We start from the raw sequence: 16,747 nt of genomic DNA, 5'->3' as shown, positions 1-16,747 counted from the left end.
GAAACCTTAACTTTAGACACACTCATTTTTCGATTTCCTCCAGCTATCACACCAGCACTGAGGAGCTCATTGGCCTTTTTAGCTTCACGTCATTTGACTTGCTCCTTTCCTCATCATAGTCTCTTTTTACTCCTTTCTTTAGTTTTCCCCACGTTAAGCCCCTACCCTCCTGGAATGAAGCAAATATTCCCCTTATCTCATTCAAAGCAGCTATTTCCTCGGTTTCCTGGCAATACATACCTCCCTAAAAGAAATTCTTCCTGTCAAAGGCAGTTTCTTTCATAAGTGGGTTGCCAGTGCTAGTTGTTAAAATAATAATATGTTTACTTTCTTAAATAACCTATCTGTACTTATGATTTAAAGACATGGGGGCCTCTTCAAAACACTCACCTTAGAAGATGGCATGTTTCTATTGATGATGTTGCTCTTATAAATGGATTTTGTTTTGTTTGGTTTTTATTTTGGGTTGCTCTTTCATCACTACTCTGGTGAGGCACTTAATTTATTCAAAAATGATAAAAAAAAGTTTTATTATTTTAAAGAACTTCAATTAGCACCAAAATACTTTTCAAAACAAGTCTGTAAGGGGTGACTGTTCCTTTTGAAGTTCTATTTCTACAATTTTAGTAAAAACCACAAGGTGCAGTGGAAGATAAAATGCTTTTCCTCCCAATAGTGTTGAATTCACCAAGCCATATGCTATTAGGTTGGTGCAAAAGTTATCACAGTTTTTGCTATTGAAAGTAATGGCATTGAAAGTAATGGCAAAAACCGTGATAACTTTTGCACTAACTTAATATCTAACCTATTTTGTTTGGTTTTATTTTTCTATAGATTTTTAAAAATTCAAATAAGAAAATTATGGCTATATACAATAAAAAAGCACCATGTAATAAATTTACATATATGTTATACTATATTCTAGGCACTGGCCTACTTTATATTTACTGCCTCCTGTCTCACAACTCTGCGAGGTAGTTAATATTATTATTCCAATTTTACAACCAAAGAAACTGAAGCACAGAGTGTTAAAAAAAAAAAAAAAAAAAAAGAAAAGAAAAGAAAAGAGAGAGAGAGAGGCCCAGTCTAACTCTAGGCCTGTGCTGCCCTGGACCATCTCAGATAACATTCCAGTTATAACAATGCTGAAATGTGATTGGTGAGTTGATCTAATAATTCATGCAATGCCTGCCTCACTGTGAAGCTTTCATTCATTTACCCTCTTATTAAATATATTTTGTGATATGAACATACAACTAGTAAATATGTAGTAGCACATTTACAGTCTCTAAAGTTAATAGTATTGACCCTAATTGTCAATGTTCTACTCTGTTCTGCTTCTCTCATGGTGTCCATAAGTTTATTCCCATTTTTTAACCTTCATGCTTTTAAGGCACCAAGCCTTGATGGACAGTTACTGCTTTAGACTTTAAAATCATCATCACTCTAATAATCACTGTAGACTTCTTTATATCTAAGTCCTATTATTTCCATTAAAGTATACTGCGACAAAAATAATGTACCATCTTTATTTACCATGTGGCTTTGTTAAGATGGTGATATAACTACCATTGTTATCAGAAACACTATCTGAACTAGTAAAAAACTTTATCCCATCAGGAAAGAACATTTTAAATCAGACTGCATGGGTTTGAAACCCAGCTCTGCTACATAGAAGCAAGTTACTTAACTGATTGGAACATCAGGTTCTTTATTTATCAAATGGGAGTAATAGTATAATTAGGTTTAGTGCAGTGGCCTGTAATACTAGTATTTTGGGAAGCCAAGATGGGCAGGTTGCTTGAACTCAGGAGTTTGAGACAAGCCTGGGCAACACGGTCAGACTTTGTCTCTACCAAAAAATACAAAAATAAGTTGGGAGTGGTGGCGTGTGCCTGTAGTTCCAGCTACTTACGTGGCTGAGATGGAAGGATGCTTGAGCCCAGGAGGCGGAGGTGGCAGTGAACCAATATCATGCCACTGCACTGCAGCCTGGATGACAGAGTGACCCCATCTCAAAAAAAAAAAAAAAAAAAAAGAAAAGAAAAGAAAAGAAAAAAAGTACAATTGGTTCTTAAGGAATATTATGAGGATTATCTTTTCTGTGAACCCCACAAAAGACCACCAGAATAACCTGATGAAGAAGAAAACTGAGTTTATTTCCTGATCACTACCTTAACAGATGTCTTAGTAGTCATAGAAAGGAGAGGCCAAGGTGCATATTTGTAGACATTAGGAATCTGGACTTAAGCAGTTTAAGGAGGTCTTTTAATGTATTGGGTGAAGTACATAATATAATAGTTTGGAATGGGTAGACATAATAAGGAGGTTCTGGAGGTTAATGAATAAGCAACCAGCTTGTCTAGTTAGGCAATATATAATTGTCCTAGGAAACAGGCTGTTTACCCACGTGAGCAACCTACCCTCCTGAGAATGGGGCTATTTGAACAGTTTTATTGTTTGAATAAATTTATTTCCTAGTAGTTCTTGATGCATGAAATGAAGTTATTTATTACTTTTAAGCCTTATCATAGTTCTGATAGGTAATCTGTGTGGTTGCTGGACGTCTCCATTCTCAGGAACAAATGACATGATCCATATAGAACACATAGTACAATGCATGCTATATAACTAACATATCCATAAATATTAGCCATTTATGACTGCCTCTTGTATTATGATGTTTCTTAAATCAGGGCTTGATAGATGGGAGACCTAGCCTAACTCTGGCAAGATGCAAAATTTGGTAACCAGACAGACCAATAGAGTGGAGAAAGTGGTCGAGGACAATCCCAGTTGTGCTTAGTAGGAGGGGTGCAATATGGCAGATAGCTCATGGATGATCAGGAGCAGGCAAGAAACAGAGATCTCAGCAAGCAGGCAAAATATGATCCTCTGGGTTCTTCCAGCTGAAAATATTAGACAGAGATTAAGGTAAGTAAGCAGAGATTAAGGTAAATAAGCAGAAAGTTCTACCAGCAGGCCAGATAACTTTAGGATTAGGAGCTACACATGATTTAAAAGAGCTGAAAGGGAAAGAGGCAGGACCCTAACTCCATATTGCTACACTGGACAAACAGATAAAGCTTCCCTCGAGCCTAGATGGTCTAGTCACCAGATCTATTACTGTAATGTATGGGGAAATAGTGAGTATAAAATGAAAGTTTGACCACAGAAATTAAAGATAAAATACAAGATATTAGAACCATGGCAATGATCAGAGTCCTACCTGCAGCATGGCTGACCCAAATAATTTTAGAGACCTTATCTATAATATTCTGTACAGTGCTTCATACTATAAAAATATTATAATAATAAATTTCATTCATATCATTTCATTATAATTTCATACGTTCTCCTCCAAACTTCTGCAATGTAGATATCTGAGCAGTTTTACTCTAATTTAGGTGATGACAAAACTGAAGCTTAGAAAGTTTAGTCACAGATTTTAAATGGCAGAATGGGGAGGCAACTACAGGTTTTCCAGACACAGATCTTTCTCCAATATGTCCAAATAGTAATTATGTTACTGAGGTTTGAGGGGAATGTGTTATAATTGGATGACTAGCAAACTCATTTTCATATACTCTTTCCCTTTCCCTTCTCTGTCTTTTGCTCATTTCTGTTTATAGAAAAACAAAATCAATTGAAGATATGAAAAAAAATGTTTTTAAAAAAGATATTTCTACACCTCTATTTCATCTTGTAATAATGCAGAGATATGACTGGGGAGTTGATCTGATAATTCATACAATATGACCCCTCATTGTGAAACTTTCATCCATTCAACCACTTATTAACGATATTTTTGTAACATGCAGAATGCTAGATCTTGGAGAGGCAGAGATAAATAAGGTGAACCTTCCTTCTGTTCTACTCTTTAAGAATCCCCTAGTCTACTGGATTCAATAGATTTATTGTGAAAGAGTATACAAAAGTAAAAGATTATAGTATATACACGGTACAAGGCCAGGGAAGGGGGCTGTATATTCTAATACAGGATTAGGGAAGAGTAGAGAAATTCCTTGGCTTCCAGTTCCTATTTTGTCCAGCACTGCTATGTCCCACCTGAGATTCCTATGACATATTTCCATTAGAAGCCAGGAGGTATGGGAGCATTGGAAGTACATCCTGCCCAATGACCCTCTCACTCCATCCCCACCAATAATTAGAAGAAAACAGAAGAAGCAAAGAATTGATCAGATATCAAATATACCAAAGATAAGTACAGCATCTCCCTGGATTTTAAAATAAAGATGTTTGTAGCAGAAGAATACCAATGTGATTTTTTTAAAAATTTTAATTACTCAAGTAATTATGACACAGGAACTTACTTTTGGAAGATTTAACACATTGTAAATATAAACCAACACATAGTAACCCATGCAAAATTTAGTGCTTTATTTTACTTCAGGCCCCAAGCTGCTCAATTGTTATGAAAGAACCACTTTTTGGTTGCACAAGTTTTCTTTGCATGGATGCATGGGAGAATGATGAAATTTCTCTCTGTGAATATGAATGTTAATGATTGGGAAACACAGAAACCACACAGAATTCTGCAATTCTCATAGCTCTTAAAAATATATAGAGGTGCACTCCAGTCCGGGCGACAGAGCGAGACTCCGCCTCAAAAAAAATATATATATAGAGAGAGAGAGAGAGAGAGAGGACTTGTATTGCAAGTATTTATTTTAATTACTGTTATTAATCATCATTGACCGAGGTAGTAAAAGGCAACCACTGACTCAATGAGCAGCAATCCAACAAGTCTTCAAACTCCAGTGTTAACAGCCTTTGTCTGGAGTCCTGAATGGACTGTGTCTAACTAAATCACTGTGTAATCATGGATCCTTTGTGATTTCACATTCTCATCTTACAGTCAATTTTTATTTCTCTGATGTGGCATGTTGTGTTCAGTAGCTTATCTGAAAACATCAATACTGTTTTGAAAGGATAAAATCAAATTGTAACAGTTTATGTTTCCCTAATGTATTCATAGCCTAGGGAAAAAGTGATAAACAGGAATACTATTTCACTGTATTGCCATGTTACAGACATTGGAAACATGATTCTGCCTCCATATTCTCTCCAAAGTAGCTCAGCTGGATTTATTTTTATATATTTATAAATCAACAGCTAATAGACCATTAGAACAGCATTAGTGTACATCCAGATGACAGAAGAGATTGTAAAAGAAGTGGAGAAGATTTTATGACTTTCCCTGCTTTCATGACAGTAAATAATGTCTTCTTGCTTTTATATGACATAAAAGTAATCTTACTTTTATACGATAGAAACACAAAGAGAGATGTTAACTTCATGCATCATATTTTAAAATGTTGACATAAGCCTAAAGCTTTTACACATTTCAAAAAGTCTATCCTTATGGTAAAGTACTTGAGTAACCATTCTCAACTTTGGCTACGCATTTGAATTTCCAAAGATTTTTTAAAAGTATCTTCACCTATAGACACATTCAGACACTTTAATCAGAATCTCTGTGACAGAAACTCTCACACCTATAGTTTTTTGAGCTCGTGAGATAATTCCAGTGTCCAGCCAAGATGAAGAACCACAGATATATTATCATAGAATTAAAAAAAAAAAATAAACTTTCACTTCCTTGCAAGTATTACAAATTCAGCATGTCAATATAGTGTTAACTGTTGCCATGATAAAGCTTATGATTTCACTGGAATACCAGATTTCAGGTTCTTGATTCGGACATCAAATATTCCTTTCAAATTGATGAAAATTGCTATTGCCATCTGCCACTTTCACTCTCAAAGTTAATTACATATACATTGTGCACCACAATAATGTCAATTCTTGCTAATCCCATTTAGATGTTTATGTAAAAGAAAACAAATAATAATTTCATAAGACATGTTGCTAAAAGAGTTATTTGGTCTAAATGTACATAATTTCAATTAAAGCTGACATTCTATGCTTAGTTTTAATGAAGTGATCCTAGAGAAATTGATATTTCCTTATCTGATATAATGATATATATATTTGAATGCAAGATTTTGGCACATTTTAATATGCTTTATTTGTTCCTAATTTTTCCAATTAATTTTTTTACAATTAATGTTATTTAAAACTTTTGATATAGCATATAAAAGAATTTCAGGCAGAAATCATTAGTATTACTAAATTATTTTTGTTACATTATTATTACTTTATTATAGTACTGAAAGAAGTATGCAGCTTGAGAGTTGTGTTCTGTGAAATGAAACTTTGAATTAGCCAACTTTGAAAGTCCTTTCCAGTTCCACCATGTGGAGATTATGAGCTTTACTCTGCAGTGTATACCAAGCAATATCTACCATACATTTCAGATAAGACCTTTGAGCTTGCCTACCTTAATCTTATTATGCAAAAGATATAAAAACTGAGGTGAAAAGTGGTGAAATTATCCTTCTAATATCACAAAGAACAAATTGTCTTGTATCAGGGGGAATAGATTATTAGCCAAGTTCTATCTATTTGTTCTATTTGAAGTACTTATCCCCACTTCCATCATTTGTTCCTTGTTTATGTTGTTGTTCTTGTTTGTTTTGAATTGTTTCTGGAAATACCAGTGAGTTAAAAACTCTGCCAGCTTTATATATATATATATATATATATAATATTATAACATTAGATATTATTTATGTTATGTAGTGTAACATATAGTTTATTTTAAAGGTTTTTTAACTATACAAAACTTTAAATGCATTTTCTTATCTAAACAAAAGAAATTATTATATTCACATGTGCTAAGATGTGCAGTTTTTTCATTTTAAGTGTCTGAAATTAGCATGAGTTTTACAAACATGGTCATAGCTATTCATATAGCTGTTGTTTCAACTAAAGTATGTGTACTCTTTGTACTGTGTGTATTGAGTTTAATTGTCATTCATTATTTTTTCAAAAAGATTACGTTATGGTTCACTATTAGAACCAAAACTTATTGTCTGAAAAGAACAAGATACAAAAGAACATCAGGAATTAAATTTCATATGATTAAACAAAGATTTGTTACTGGAGGCATCATTACAATCCTACATTTGCCTGCTAATCAACAGCTGACTGATTTATATGGCTTTTTTCTTATCATGTCAACCAAGGACCAGGAGTGTTGGCACCACCAAGGATGGTGTTATAAATGTAGAATCATGAGTTCATACCAGATCTACTGAATCAGAATCTGCGTTTTAACAAGATCCCCACATAATTCATTTGCACCTTAAACTTTAAAAAGCAGGACTTGATAGTACCAAGGTAGATATCCACAAGAGGTTGATACTGTTTTAGACTTCTTGAGTTATATGCTAAATGGTTGCCCCTCATATGATAAGCAATACTATTTAAAGCTGGAGAAAGTTTAAATACATGGAAGAAACTTCAAATCCACAGGAAAATGATGTGGCTGATTCATAAGTCAAGCATGACAATATTGATAGAAATCTATGTCCAAATTCATTTAAAAACTTTTTCTGTAAGCTCTATTTAAGTATGAAATAGATTCTAGTGATAAGAAAGCATTGTGCTATAATTTGACCACATTTTTTTCTTTCCTAACAGTAGATAAAATCATAGTATATCTTCCCATAGATGGAACATTAACTTTGATAAAATACAGACAATGATACCAGTTCATTGCACCACAGATTCCTCAGAAGTAATGAAGATCATAACTCTTGCTTACATAAATCTATGCATTTAGGATAACTGGATAAACTGACATAGAAAATAACTAATTTGTATCACTTTAGATTAATAGTACAGGAGTCTTTGCTGAATGAATTTTTTCAACTTTATTGAGGCATATTTGATAACTAAAAGTTATATATACTTAAAGTGTACAACTTGATGTTTTGATACACATAAACATTGTGAAATGATCAAGTTAACGTGTCTATCACCTCACATTTTATGATTTTTTTTGATGTGGTGAGAACTCTTAAGAACAATTATCTTAGTATATTTCAACTACAGTATACAATACAGTATTATTAATTATAGTCACCATGCTGTGCATTAGATCTCCAGAACTTATTCATCCCCCATAACTGAACCTTTTTACCCTTTGATGAATGATTGTTTACATAGGAAGAAGAGGAAGAATTAATTAAAATATTAGCCCTATTTTATTTTTATGCTACGTTAAATAATGACAGTGGAAGTTTTCTGTAAGTAAACATGATAGCTGCATTAACAGCAAACTAATTCACTATAAGTTTGACACATAAAATGAATACTAACTTTGTATTCATTTGTGAGTGGATTTTTTTTTTTTTTTTTTTTTTTTTTGAGACAGAGTCTCGCTGTATCGCCCAGGCTGGAGTACAGTGGTGCGATCTCGGCTCCCTGCAAACTCCATCTGCTGGGTTCACGCCATTCTCCTGCATCAGCCTCCGGAGTAGTAGCTGGGACTACAGGCGCCTGCCACTGGGCCCGGCTATTTTTTTTTTTTTTTTTTTTTTTTTGTATTTTTAGTAGAGACGGGATTTCACCGTGTTAGCCAAGATGGTCTCAATCTCCTGACCTCGTGATCGCCTGTCTTGGCCTCCCAAAGTGCTGGTATTACAAGCGCGAGCTACCGCGCCCGGCCTGTGAGTGAATTTTTTTTAATCACAAAGTAAAGCTTGATAAAAATACTTTAAGATGCTGGATCGAAATATCTGCTTTTAGTTTGACATTTTACATCATTTATATAATTGTTGGCATTTAGTGTAACATACAAAAAATGTTGATTGAAAAAATATTTTTTAAAAAATGATGCTGAGTAGACTTTATTGACTGTAATCCTTGAGTGAAGCCACTGGTTGTTGGCTGTTAGACTGCTTTCAGCCTGTTTTTTCCAGCTATACTTCTTTGAGGAGGATGATGATCTTTACCTTACTCTTGACTTTGCATACTGAAAGTGATTAGGTTTTTTAATGAGGCAGAAGAATGGAAATTTGAGAAAAATGGTAGAGAAAACCCTCTCATTTACCAAGATGACTTTCTAAGTTTATTTAGTGATGAGCTACTTGGAGATACAAGTCAAATGATAAAGTTCTTGGAAATCTTTTGAATCTTGCCACCAGAAGGGAAAAAGATGGCAATAAATCCAACCACTTTTCCCATGCCTTACATGTTTATTTTCCTATATGCACAGTATCTTTTGTATTCTAGATGCTTAATAAATCTTTTTGAAGTAAATGTATGCTGGAAAATGTTGTAATTGAGGTAAATGGACATTTTTAGCTGGCTATATTACAGAAGACTTTATTGACTAGGTGATCTTTTAGATGGTTTTAAAAGATAATGAAGATCTTAACTGGCACACGATCAAATATTTATTATATGTCTTCATCTTCCACATTTTATTGTATTTTTTTCACTCCCTTGTGAAGGAAACTAATTTCAACAATGCTGTATTGTGTCATGCATTAAGCCAGTCATAAGTAGCAAGAGGTATCTGATTCAGTTTATATTATTGTGTTAATTATCTAGCTCTTCAGAATATTTTACATGAAAAATAACCTCAGGTAATACACTTCTGTTACTGCTCCAGAAACCTTTTGAGTTTTTTTTTTTTTTTTTTTTGTAATCTGTAATCACATTGATTTAAAATGACATGACAGAAATGCCTAAATGTTGACAAGGTGATGGGAGCAACAAACACCTGCCTGTTAAATTTGGGCTCACCACCTACAGCACCATACATATCATTGATCCAAGTATACCCTGACTGATTACTTGAAAAGAAAAATCTGGACTTCTCTGGATTTATAAGCAAAGTCAAAAACATTTTCCAAAATATAAGTTCTAAAACTAGTAATAATTATGGCGTAGCCCCTTACTAATCAGTGTGCACCAGGGACCAGCAGCCTCTAAATCATCTCGGAGCTTTTCAGAAGTGCAGAAACTTCACCCAAGACCTAGTGAATTAGAATCTGCATTTGAATGAATCTCCAGGTGATGCTGAAATGGGAAAAGTTGCCTTGTCCCCCTCACAGGGCGTTTGATGGGGCTGTGGCTTGCTGCTTCAGTGCCCCTCTGCTCAAATCTCTAGGGCAGCATATGGGCGGACTGGACAGGTTGTGGGGCTCCGACCCCACAGCAGTGTTGAGGGGTGGATGTTTACAGCTCCACCCCAGTGGGAGCGTGCTACCGTGTGCTCTTTTAATTTTGCCGTCTATAGGCAGCTCCTGTTAGCCAGCTCAATTAGACCCTCTACCTTGTCACTACCTTGTCACAAGAACAGAGGACTTTCTGTATCCGGGGCTCATGCCTTGGTGTACCGGAAGAGTCGGATTACACTTGGAGAATGAGTGCAAGGTTTTATTGAGTAAAGGATAGCTCTAAGCAGATGGGGGAAGCCAGAAAGGGGATGGAGTGAGAAGGTTTTCCCCTGGAGTTCAGCAGCTCAGCGGCCTGCGCTGTCTCCTCTGACTGCCCCAGCCAAATTCTGCCTGCCCCCACTGGTCAATGACCTGCTGGCTTGCCGGTGCCTGTCAATGTCCAGCTGCCGGTGCGTTCCTCCGCTGACTTGCTCCTCTCCACATCCAGCTGTCTGTTTCATCCAGCTGTCTGTGTCTTCTTGGGCAGATCTGTTCCTCTGGACATCCCGCAGCTTGTGTGTCTGCCTTCTAGAGTCTGGGGGTGTCAAAAACATTTTTCAAAATATTAAGTTCTAAAACTAGTAATAATTATGATGTAGCCCCTTACTAATCAGTGTGCACCAGGGACCAGCAGCCTCTAAATCATCTCGGAGCTTTTCAGAAATGCAGAAACTTCACCCAAGACCTAGTGAATTAGAATCTGCATTTGAATGAATCTCTAGGTGATGCTGAAATGGAGGGGGTGGGGGCTGGTTATAGGCACAGGATGGCGGGCCAGGGTGGTCTTGGGAAATGCAACATTTGGTCAGAAAATGCCATCCTCACCCAGGGTCTGTCGGGGTGGAGCCCTAGCCAGGGACCACGCCTTCCTCTACCCAGCACTTCCCTTCCCCACTTCCATGTCATTTAAAGGGAACACGCTCTTACCTTCCCAGCACTTCCGTATCAATGACTGTGCACATTAAAGTTTGAGAAATGCTGGTAGTTCATTCCCTTTCCTGATCTCCAAAACATAAGGAAATTTTAGAGGCCAGGATGCATTTAGTAGATTCTGAATCGAAAGGAAACCTAAATCTTTCCTTGGAAGTAGGTATTGTTTATAGCATCCTCAAACGGAATTGAAAGCATACATGACTAGATTTAGAACAGAAAAATCTGTTTTACATACTTCAAAATCCTTTGGGCCCGTGTCTGTTTATGTTCCTATGACTTCTTGAGTTATACATTTTTATTAACAAAGAATAAAATTATATTCACTAAATGAACTCCTTTGTACCTGTTGTACCAGGTCTTTTATCAAAAGTTTCAGAATGTTATTTTATATTTCTTAGGTTTTTCTTAGACTTGTAGAAATCATGCTGCTTTGTTCCCTGCAGGAGTTAAAATAAAAATATTAGTAATTATGCATATTTAATTTGCAGAATGCCAACTGATTACTCATAGCACTTATAAAAGGGAAATGATTTTAGATATTCATAAAACATTTCCTTAGTAAGGGGCTTTCAAGTTTGAAGTTGTGTTATTATGGATATTTCTTTTTATAATGATCAGGATAAAAAATGCATTTATTAAGATCCCTCTTCTTTCCTCTTTTTCAGATGTAAGACAAAAGTCTACCCTGATGAACTTCCAAACACAAGTGTAGTCATTGTGTTTCATAATGAAGCTTGGAGCACTCTCCTTAGAACTGTTTACAGTGTGATAAATCGTTCCCCACACTATCTACTCTCTGAGGTCATCTTGGTAGATGATGCCAGTGAAAGAGGTACAAGCTGTTTTTTTTTTTTTTCTTTTTTTTTTGTATTAGAAAGCTTTATTATAGCCAAAAAGATAACTAGGCAATTATCTATATTTGCATTATAATTTTACTAGCCCTGCCACAGCCTATCAAATTCTCATCAATAACTTCATTAATGCCAACTCTAGAAGCAAATAACTAATTCTTTCACTTTCTCTCATGATTCTATATGGTTCTTACTAACCTAAAAATTCAGCCAAAATGACTTTCAAAAATATATCTTTTTTTCCAACTCAATTGATTATATTATTGAGTATTCATATGATTTTATGGATACACGACATTAATTAACTAATGAAATCTCTATTATTTTATATCTAAGGCAAAAAATACTGATAGGAATTGGCCACCATTTCTGTGTGTTGAATTTCCATCTTGGTAGTATCTCTGCTGTTTCTTAAAACAGTTTCAAAAATGTTTCTTATAAATTCTTTTACATGTTACAGATTTTCTCAAGTTGACATTAGAGAATTACGTGAAAAATTTAGAAGTGCCAGTAAAAATTATTAGGATGGAAGAACGCTCTGGGTTAATACGTGCCCGTCTTCGAGGAGCAGCCGCTTCAAAAGGGCAGGTGATAACTTTTCTTGATGCACACTGTGAATGCACGTTAGGATGGCTGGAGCCTTTGCTGGCAAGAATAAAGGAAGACAGGTAAGAATTTATGTGTTATGTCTCCCTGGGTTATGACTGAACCTCTTAGGACAGTTCCAGATGTCCATCAGAATTTGTCTTCCAAGTTCCTATTTTTAGAAGGCTTATTTTATAGCTTTTCTTAAAAGCAGGTTTTCCCACTTGCTTGGTAAATAAGACTGCTGTATTCATGCTGGACATAGATAGTTGATTAAGAAATAGTGAAACAATTCAAGTTATAAAAAACATGTTAAATTACTTTTTAGGTGAAGGAATTAAATATAATCTAAAATAGTATAATTGTGTTATAAAGCACATTTTCAAAGCACCTTTTCGTGTTCTCACAACTACCCTGTGAGGTAAGTACTGTAGATATTCTTATCTATAACTCATAATGGGGAGGAACTAAGAAACTACATCTAACTTGCTCCAGTCAATGGAAGTGCTGGGAACAATTCAGCTCTTTCCAGTTCTCTGCCAGTGTTCTCTAAACTACACCAGCACCCTTAGTCAGTCTAGTTCAAATTCACCTGGAATGTCTTAAAAATGCACACACATACATGCACACACACAGCACTGAAAAAAATTATAATTAAAAAAAGGAAACATAAGAGCACAGCTATAAGAATATGTTTAATTATTTCAGCAATATTGTCACCTTATACATACACATTTTGAAATCTGGAAAATTGAATAAATAGCACTTTATAGAAATTAAGAATCCTTATACATACCTGCAATTCCTTCTGTTGTTGATGAAGTACAAGTTTTTTTTGCAATTATTTATAAACACTGGTGATAAGAGAGTATAATTTCTAAATACCTAATGAAGATAACTAACACTGAATGCTATCTGATACAATAACAACACATTACATAACACCTTACTTGCATAGTCATTTCATGTATGGTAGAAAAGTCCTTCTAGAATTGACGTTTTTAATTAGACACTCAAGATAGGAACTACTTAGTCTGAGCTAGTCCAGCCACATCACTTAAACAGCAGGATTTGGTACTTGCCAGAAAGATGGATGGAAGCTGTCAGTAAAATGAAGCACAACAGTTGAAGAAAGCGGTAGGAACCTTTTAGTCCATAGAGTGTTGTACATGGCTAATAACATTTTTCCACTCTGTGTATTGTGCAGTACCCACAGGACAATTTAAGACTGGCAAAGTGAAATGAACTTAAAAATGAATTTCCTGGCAAATTTTGTTATATTATGCTGTTTTTTTTTACACATATGTTTTATATTCAACTCAATGCGGTTTTAATATTTCAATATGGTCATGCATAGGCTATTTATTTTTTTGATCTAACAACATAATTACACTGTATTTGCGTATCATGAACCCTATTATCTTGTCCTGATTATAAATTTTAAAACTACCATAAATAGATAGTCTGTTCAAGGTTTTTAGACCTAATTTCTTCTCCTCACAAGTTAAATCATTAAATCTAATAAAGGAAGTGAGAAAAATATTGATTTTTCTGGAGTCCAGAGTCACCAAGAAGCTTTCCAAAGGCTACAGGAGTCTTGTTGATTGCAGATAAGTTGAAGCTCTGGTCAATTTTGTGGAATATAAGACCTCAATTGAAAATGAGTATTGGTGAAACTGGTGTTACAAAACAAGTAAATAATGGACATTTATGTGCTTTTCATATCTGGAGATGATTCAGAAGCCTATTTGTATATTTACCTTCTACCAAATATGAAAAACCAACTCTGGTCTTCAGAATTAGCTACAACCAGTACAATTTGAGTAGGACTGAATGTTTACTTGTGGAAATCACAGAAGTTTGATCCCATAATAAAATAAATGAACAGGGGTTAGATCAAGAATTAGAGAAGGCACAACATGGATTAAAAGTGTACCTAATGATTTTCCTAAATGAAATTTTCTACCATAGAAAGCTACCATTAAGAACACCAACCTTTTGGCTCTTACTTCAAGAAAAATGGGATAGGCCAGGTGCGGTGGCTCACATCTGTAATCCCAGCATTTGGGACGCCAAGGCGGGTGGATCACCTGAGGTCAGGAGTTCGAGACCAACCTGGCCAACATGGTGAAACTCCGTCTCTACTAAAAATACAAAAATTAGCCAGGTGTGATGGCAGGCGCCTCGGGAGGCTGAGGCAGGAGAATCACTTGAACCTGGGAGGCAGAGTTTGCACTGAGCTGACATCTCCCCACTGCACTCCAGACTGGGTGACAGGGCAAGGCTCTGTCTCAAAAAGAAAAACAACAAAAAAGGATAAAACACCAGAGATTGAAGTTGCTTATCTTTCCCTATCTTAAGCTATCGTCTAGATTATAAATGTAAATTCTCAATTTGAGGACATTTTACTCAGAAATTGTCATGACCCTATCATTTTTCTTAGGAAACATTTGCTTATACTGACAGATTATGATTTTTATTGTTGCTGTTTGTTGATTCTTGTTTGTTTTTCCTAGTAGGTGTTTTCTCTATGAAGATGTCCTCAGAACTCTCTAAACTAACATACCCTACTTGAAATGCAAACTACCAGATCTAATTTGCCATCATCCCTTCCTTCCTCCCTGAATGCTATTGCATTTCAATGGGTTATAGCTAAAATGATACCTAATCTCAAAGCAGCTCTACTAATCATGCTGTGGGTGGAGGTTTGATGAAAAGTAGACCCTGCTCATCTTGCTAAGTTAGTGCTTAGAATGCATTTGGAAATAGACTTGAAGGTCAATTCGTGTATTTGATTAGATTTCAAATGATATCACAAAGTAAACTGTAAGGAATATATGTTCAAAGGAAATAATTCCATGGACTAATAGGATAAAATGAAGCTAAGGCATATTAAAGTAACAAAATAATTACATTTCATCATATCAACTATAATCAGTTTGGAGAAGATAATGTAACATTTTAATTATCATGTGTCTATAAATTGGTTTTAATTTTTCTGCAGGAAAACGGTTGTCTGCCCTATCATTGATGTGATTAGTGATGATACTTTTGAATATATGGCTGGGTCAGACATGACTTATGGGGGTTTTAACTGGAAACTGAATTTCCGCTGGTATCCTGTTCCCCAAAGAGAAATGGACAGGAGGAAAGGAGACAGAACATTACCTGTCAGGTATGTATATCATGTCTCTTGAAGATTATGTATATTCCCATAAAAATTAAGGAATATTATACATTTCTGTTCTAATGTTTAATTATTTAATCGTATCCTTATTATTCAATATACATATACATTATGACCCTTTACATAATCATATAAGGATCAATGACAATATTAAATCTAATTTAAATTAGTATAAGCAAACTTAAGTATTGGCAAAAATGCTAAATATCTTTTGAAGGTTTATGTTTTCTTATATTCAAAATATATTTACTGTGAATTTTCTGTGTGATAAAATGTGCTAGCCTTGACACTTCAAGTAAATGTATGTCTTACCTTAAAGTATATGGCTTATAATAGAAATGTTCTCAAAACTGAAATAGCCAAAAATGTTTTGCTAAATATTCTAAATATATCACCTTTAAACAGCTATCTTCCTTATAGATTCCATAGGTCCATTTGGAAAATTTTAATGTATTCAAAATTTCAAAGGGTTTATTGCCCCAAATTACTTCAAATACTACTTAAGTGGAAATATTGATTAGTGAAATATGGGCTTACTTGTAATAAAAAATATCATATACATCTTGAATTGCCTGTATAAGCATTACCCACTTTATTAGCACAAAAGTATCATCTTCGTACTTAAACACATTGTGGACCTCTTACCTGAAACTAAAAATTGATTTCCTGAAAAATACTTGGGGAAGTATTCACTAGTTTAGTTCTTTAAAGATGAATTTGGCAAATCATCCTTCCTTTGGAATGTGAGAGAAATACCCTAACATTCTAAAACCATACACTTTAAGTCCTCACTTAGCATTGTAAATGGGTTCTTGGAAACTGCAACTTTAAACAAAATAACAAAAAACACTGTCATCAATTTTATAATGGAGGAACATTGAATTAAAGGACGTTACTTGAGGACCTTTTGTTTGTCATTTCACTTAAAGTCACAATAGCATTAAGTGAAGATTTACTGTATGTAAAATCCATGATCTGAACAAGAATGCCTGGTAACCTACTGAAGGGATGACTTATCTGTTGTCACCTACTTAATTATATAATGAATTAATTAAAATTAAACTCTAAAAATTGGCTAATGGAAGAGAGTGGCT

At 34.8% G+C, this 16,747-nt stretch overlaps 1 protein-coding gene across 2 annotated transcripts in view; it reads left to right on the top strand.

Moving 5' to 3' along the window:
• Nucleotides 1-16,747, top strand: part of GALNT13 (polypeptide N-acetylgalactosaminyltransferase 13) — a 612,297-nt gene that overhangs the window by 373,745 nt on the left and 221,805 nt on the right. For both annotated transcript variants that reach the window (XM_033231450.1, XM_033231449.1), the window contains exons 5-7: nt 11,696-11,862; nt 12,342-12,549; nt 15,471-15,641. In XM_033231450.1, coding sequence (XP_033087341.1) covers nt 11,696-11,862; nt 12,342-12,549; nt 15,471-15,641 — 546 coding nt within the window. The remainder of the gene's footprint in view (nt 1-11,695; nt 11,863-12,341; nt 12,550-15,470; nt 15,642-16,747) is intronic.

The sequence above is a fragment of the Trachypithecus francoisi genome, unplaced genomic scaffold (genome assembly GCF_009764315.1).
Source record: "Trachypithecus francoisi isolate TF-2019V2 unplaced genomic scaffold, Tfra_2.0 Lachesis_group13, whole genome shotgun sequence".
In the NCBI taxonomy this organism is placed as follows: Eukaryota; Metazoa; Chordata; class Mammalia; order Primates; family Cercopithecidae; genus Trachypithecus; species Trachypithecus francoisi.
The sequence above is the reverse complement of the archived record's forward strand: the minus strand, read 5'-3'. Positions and strand labels throughout refer to the sequence as shown.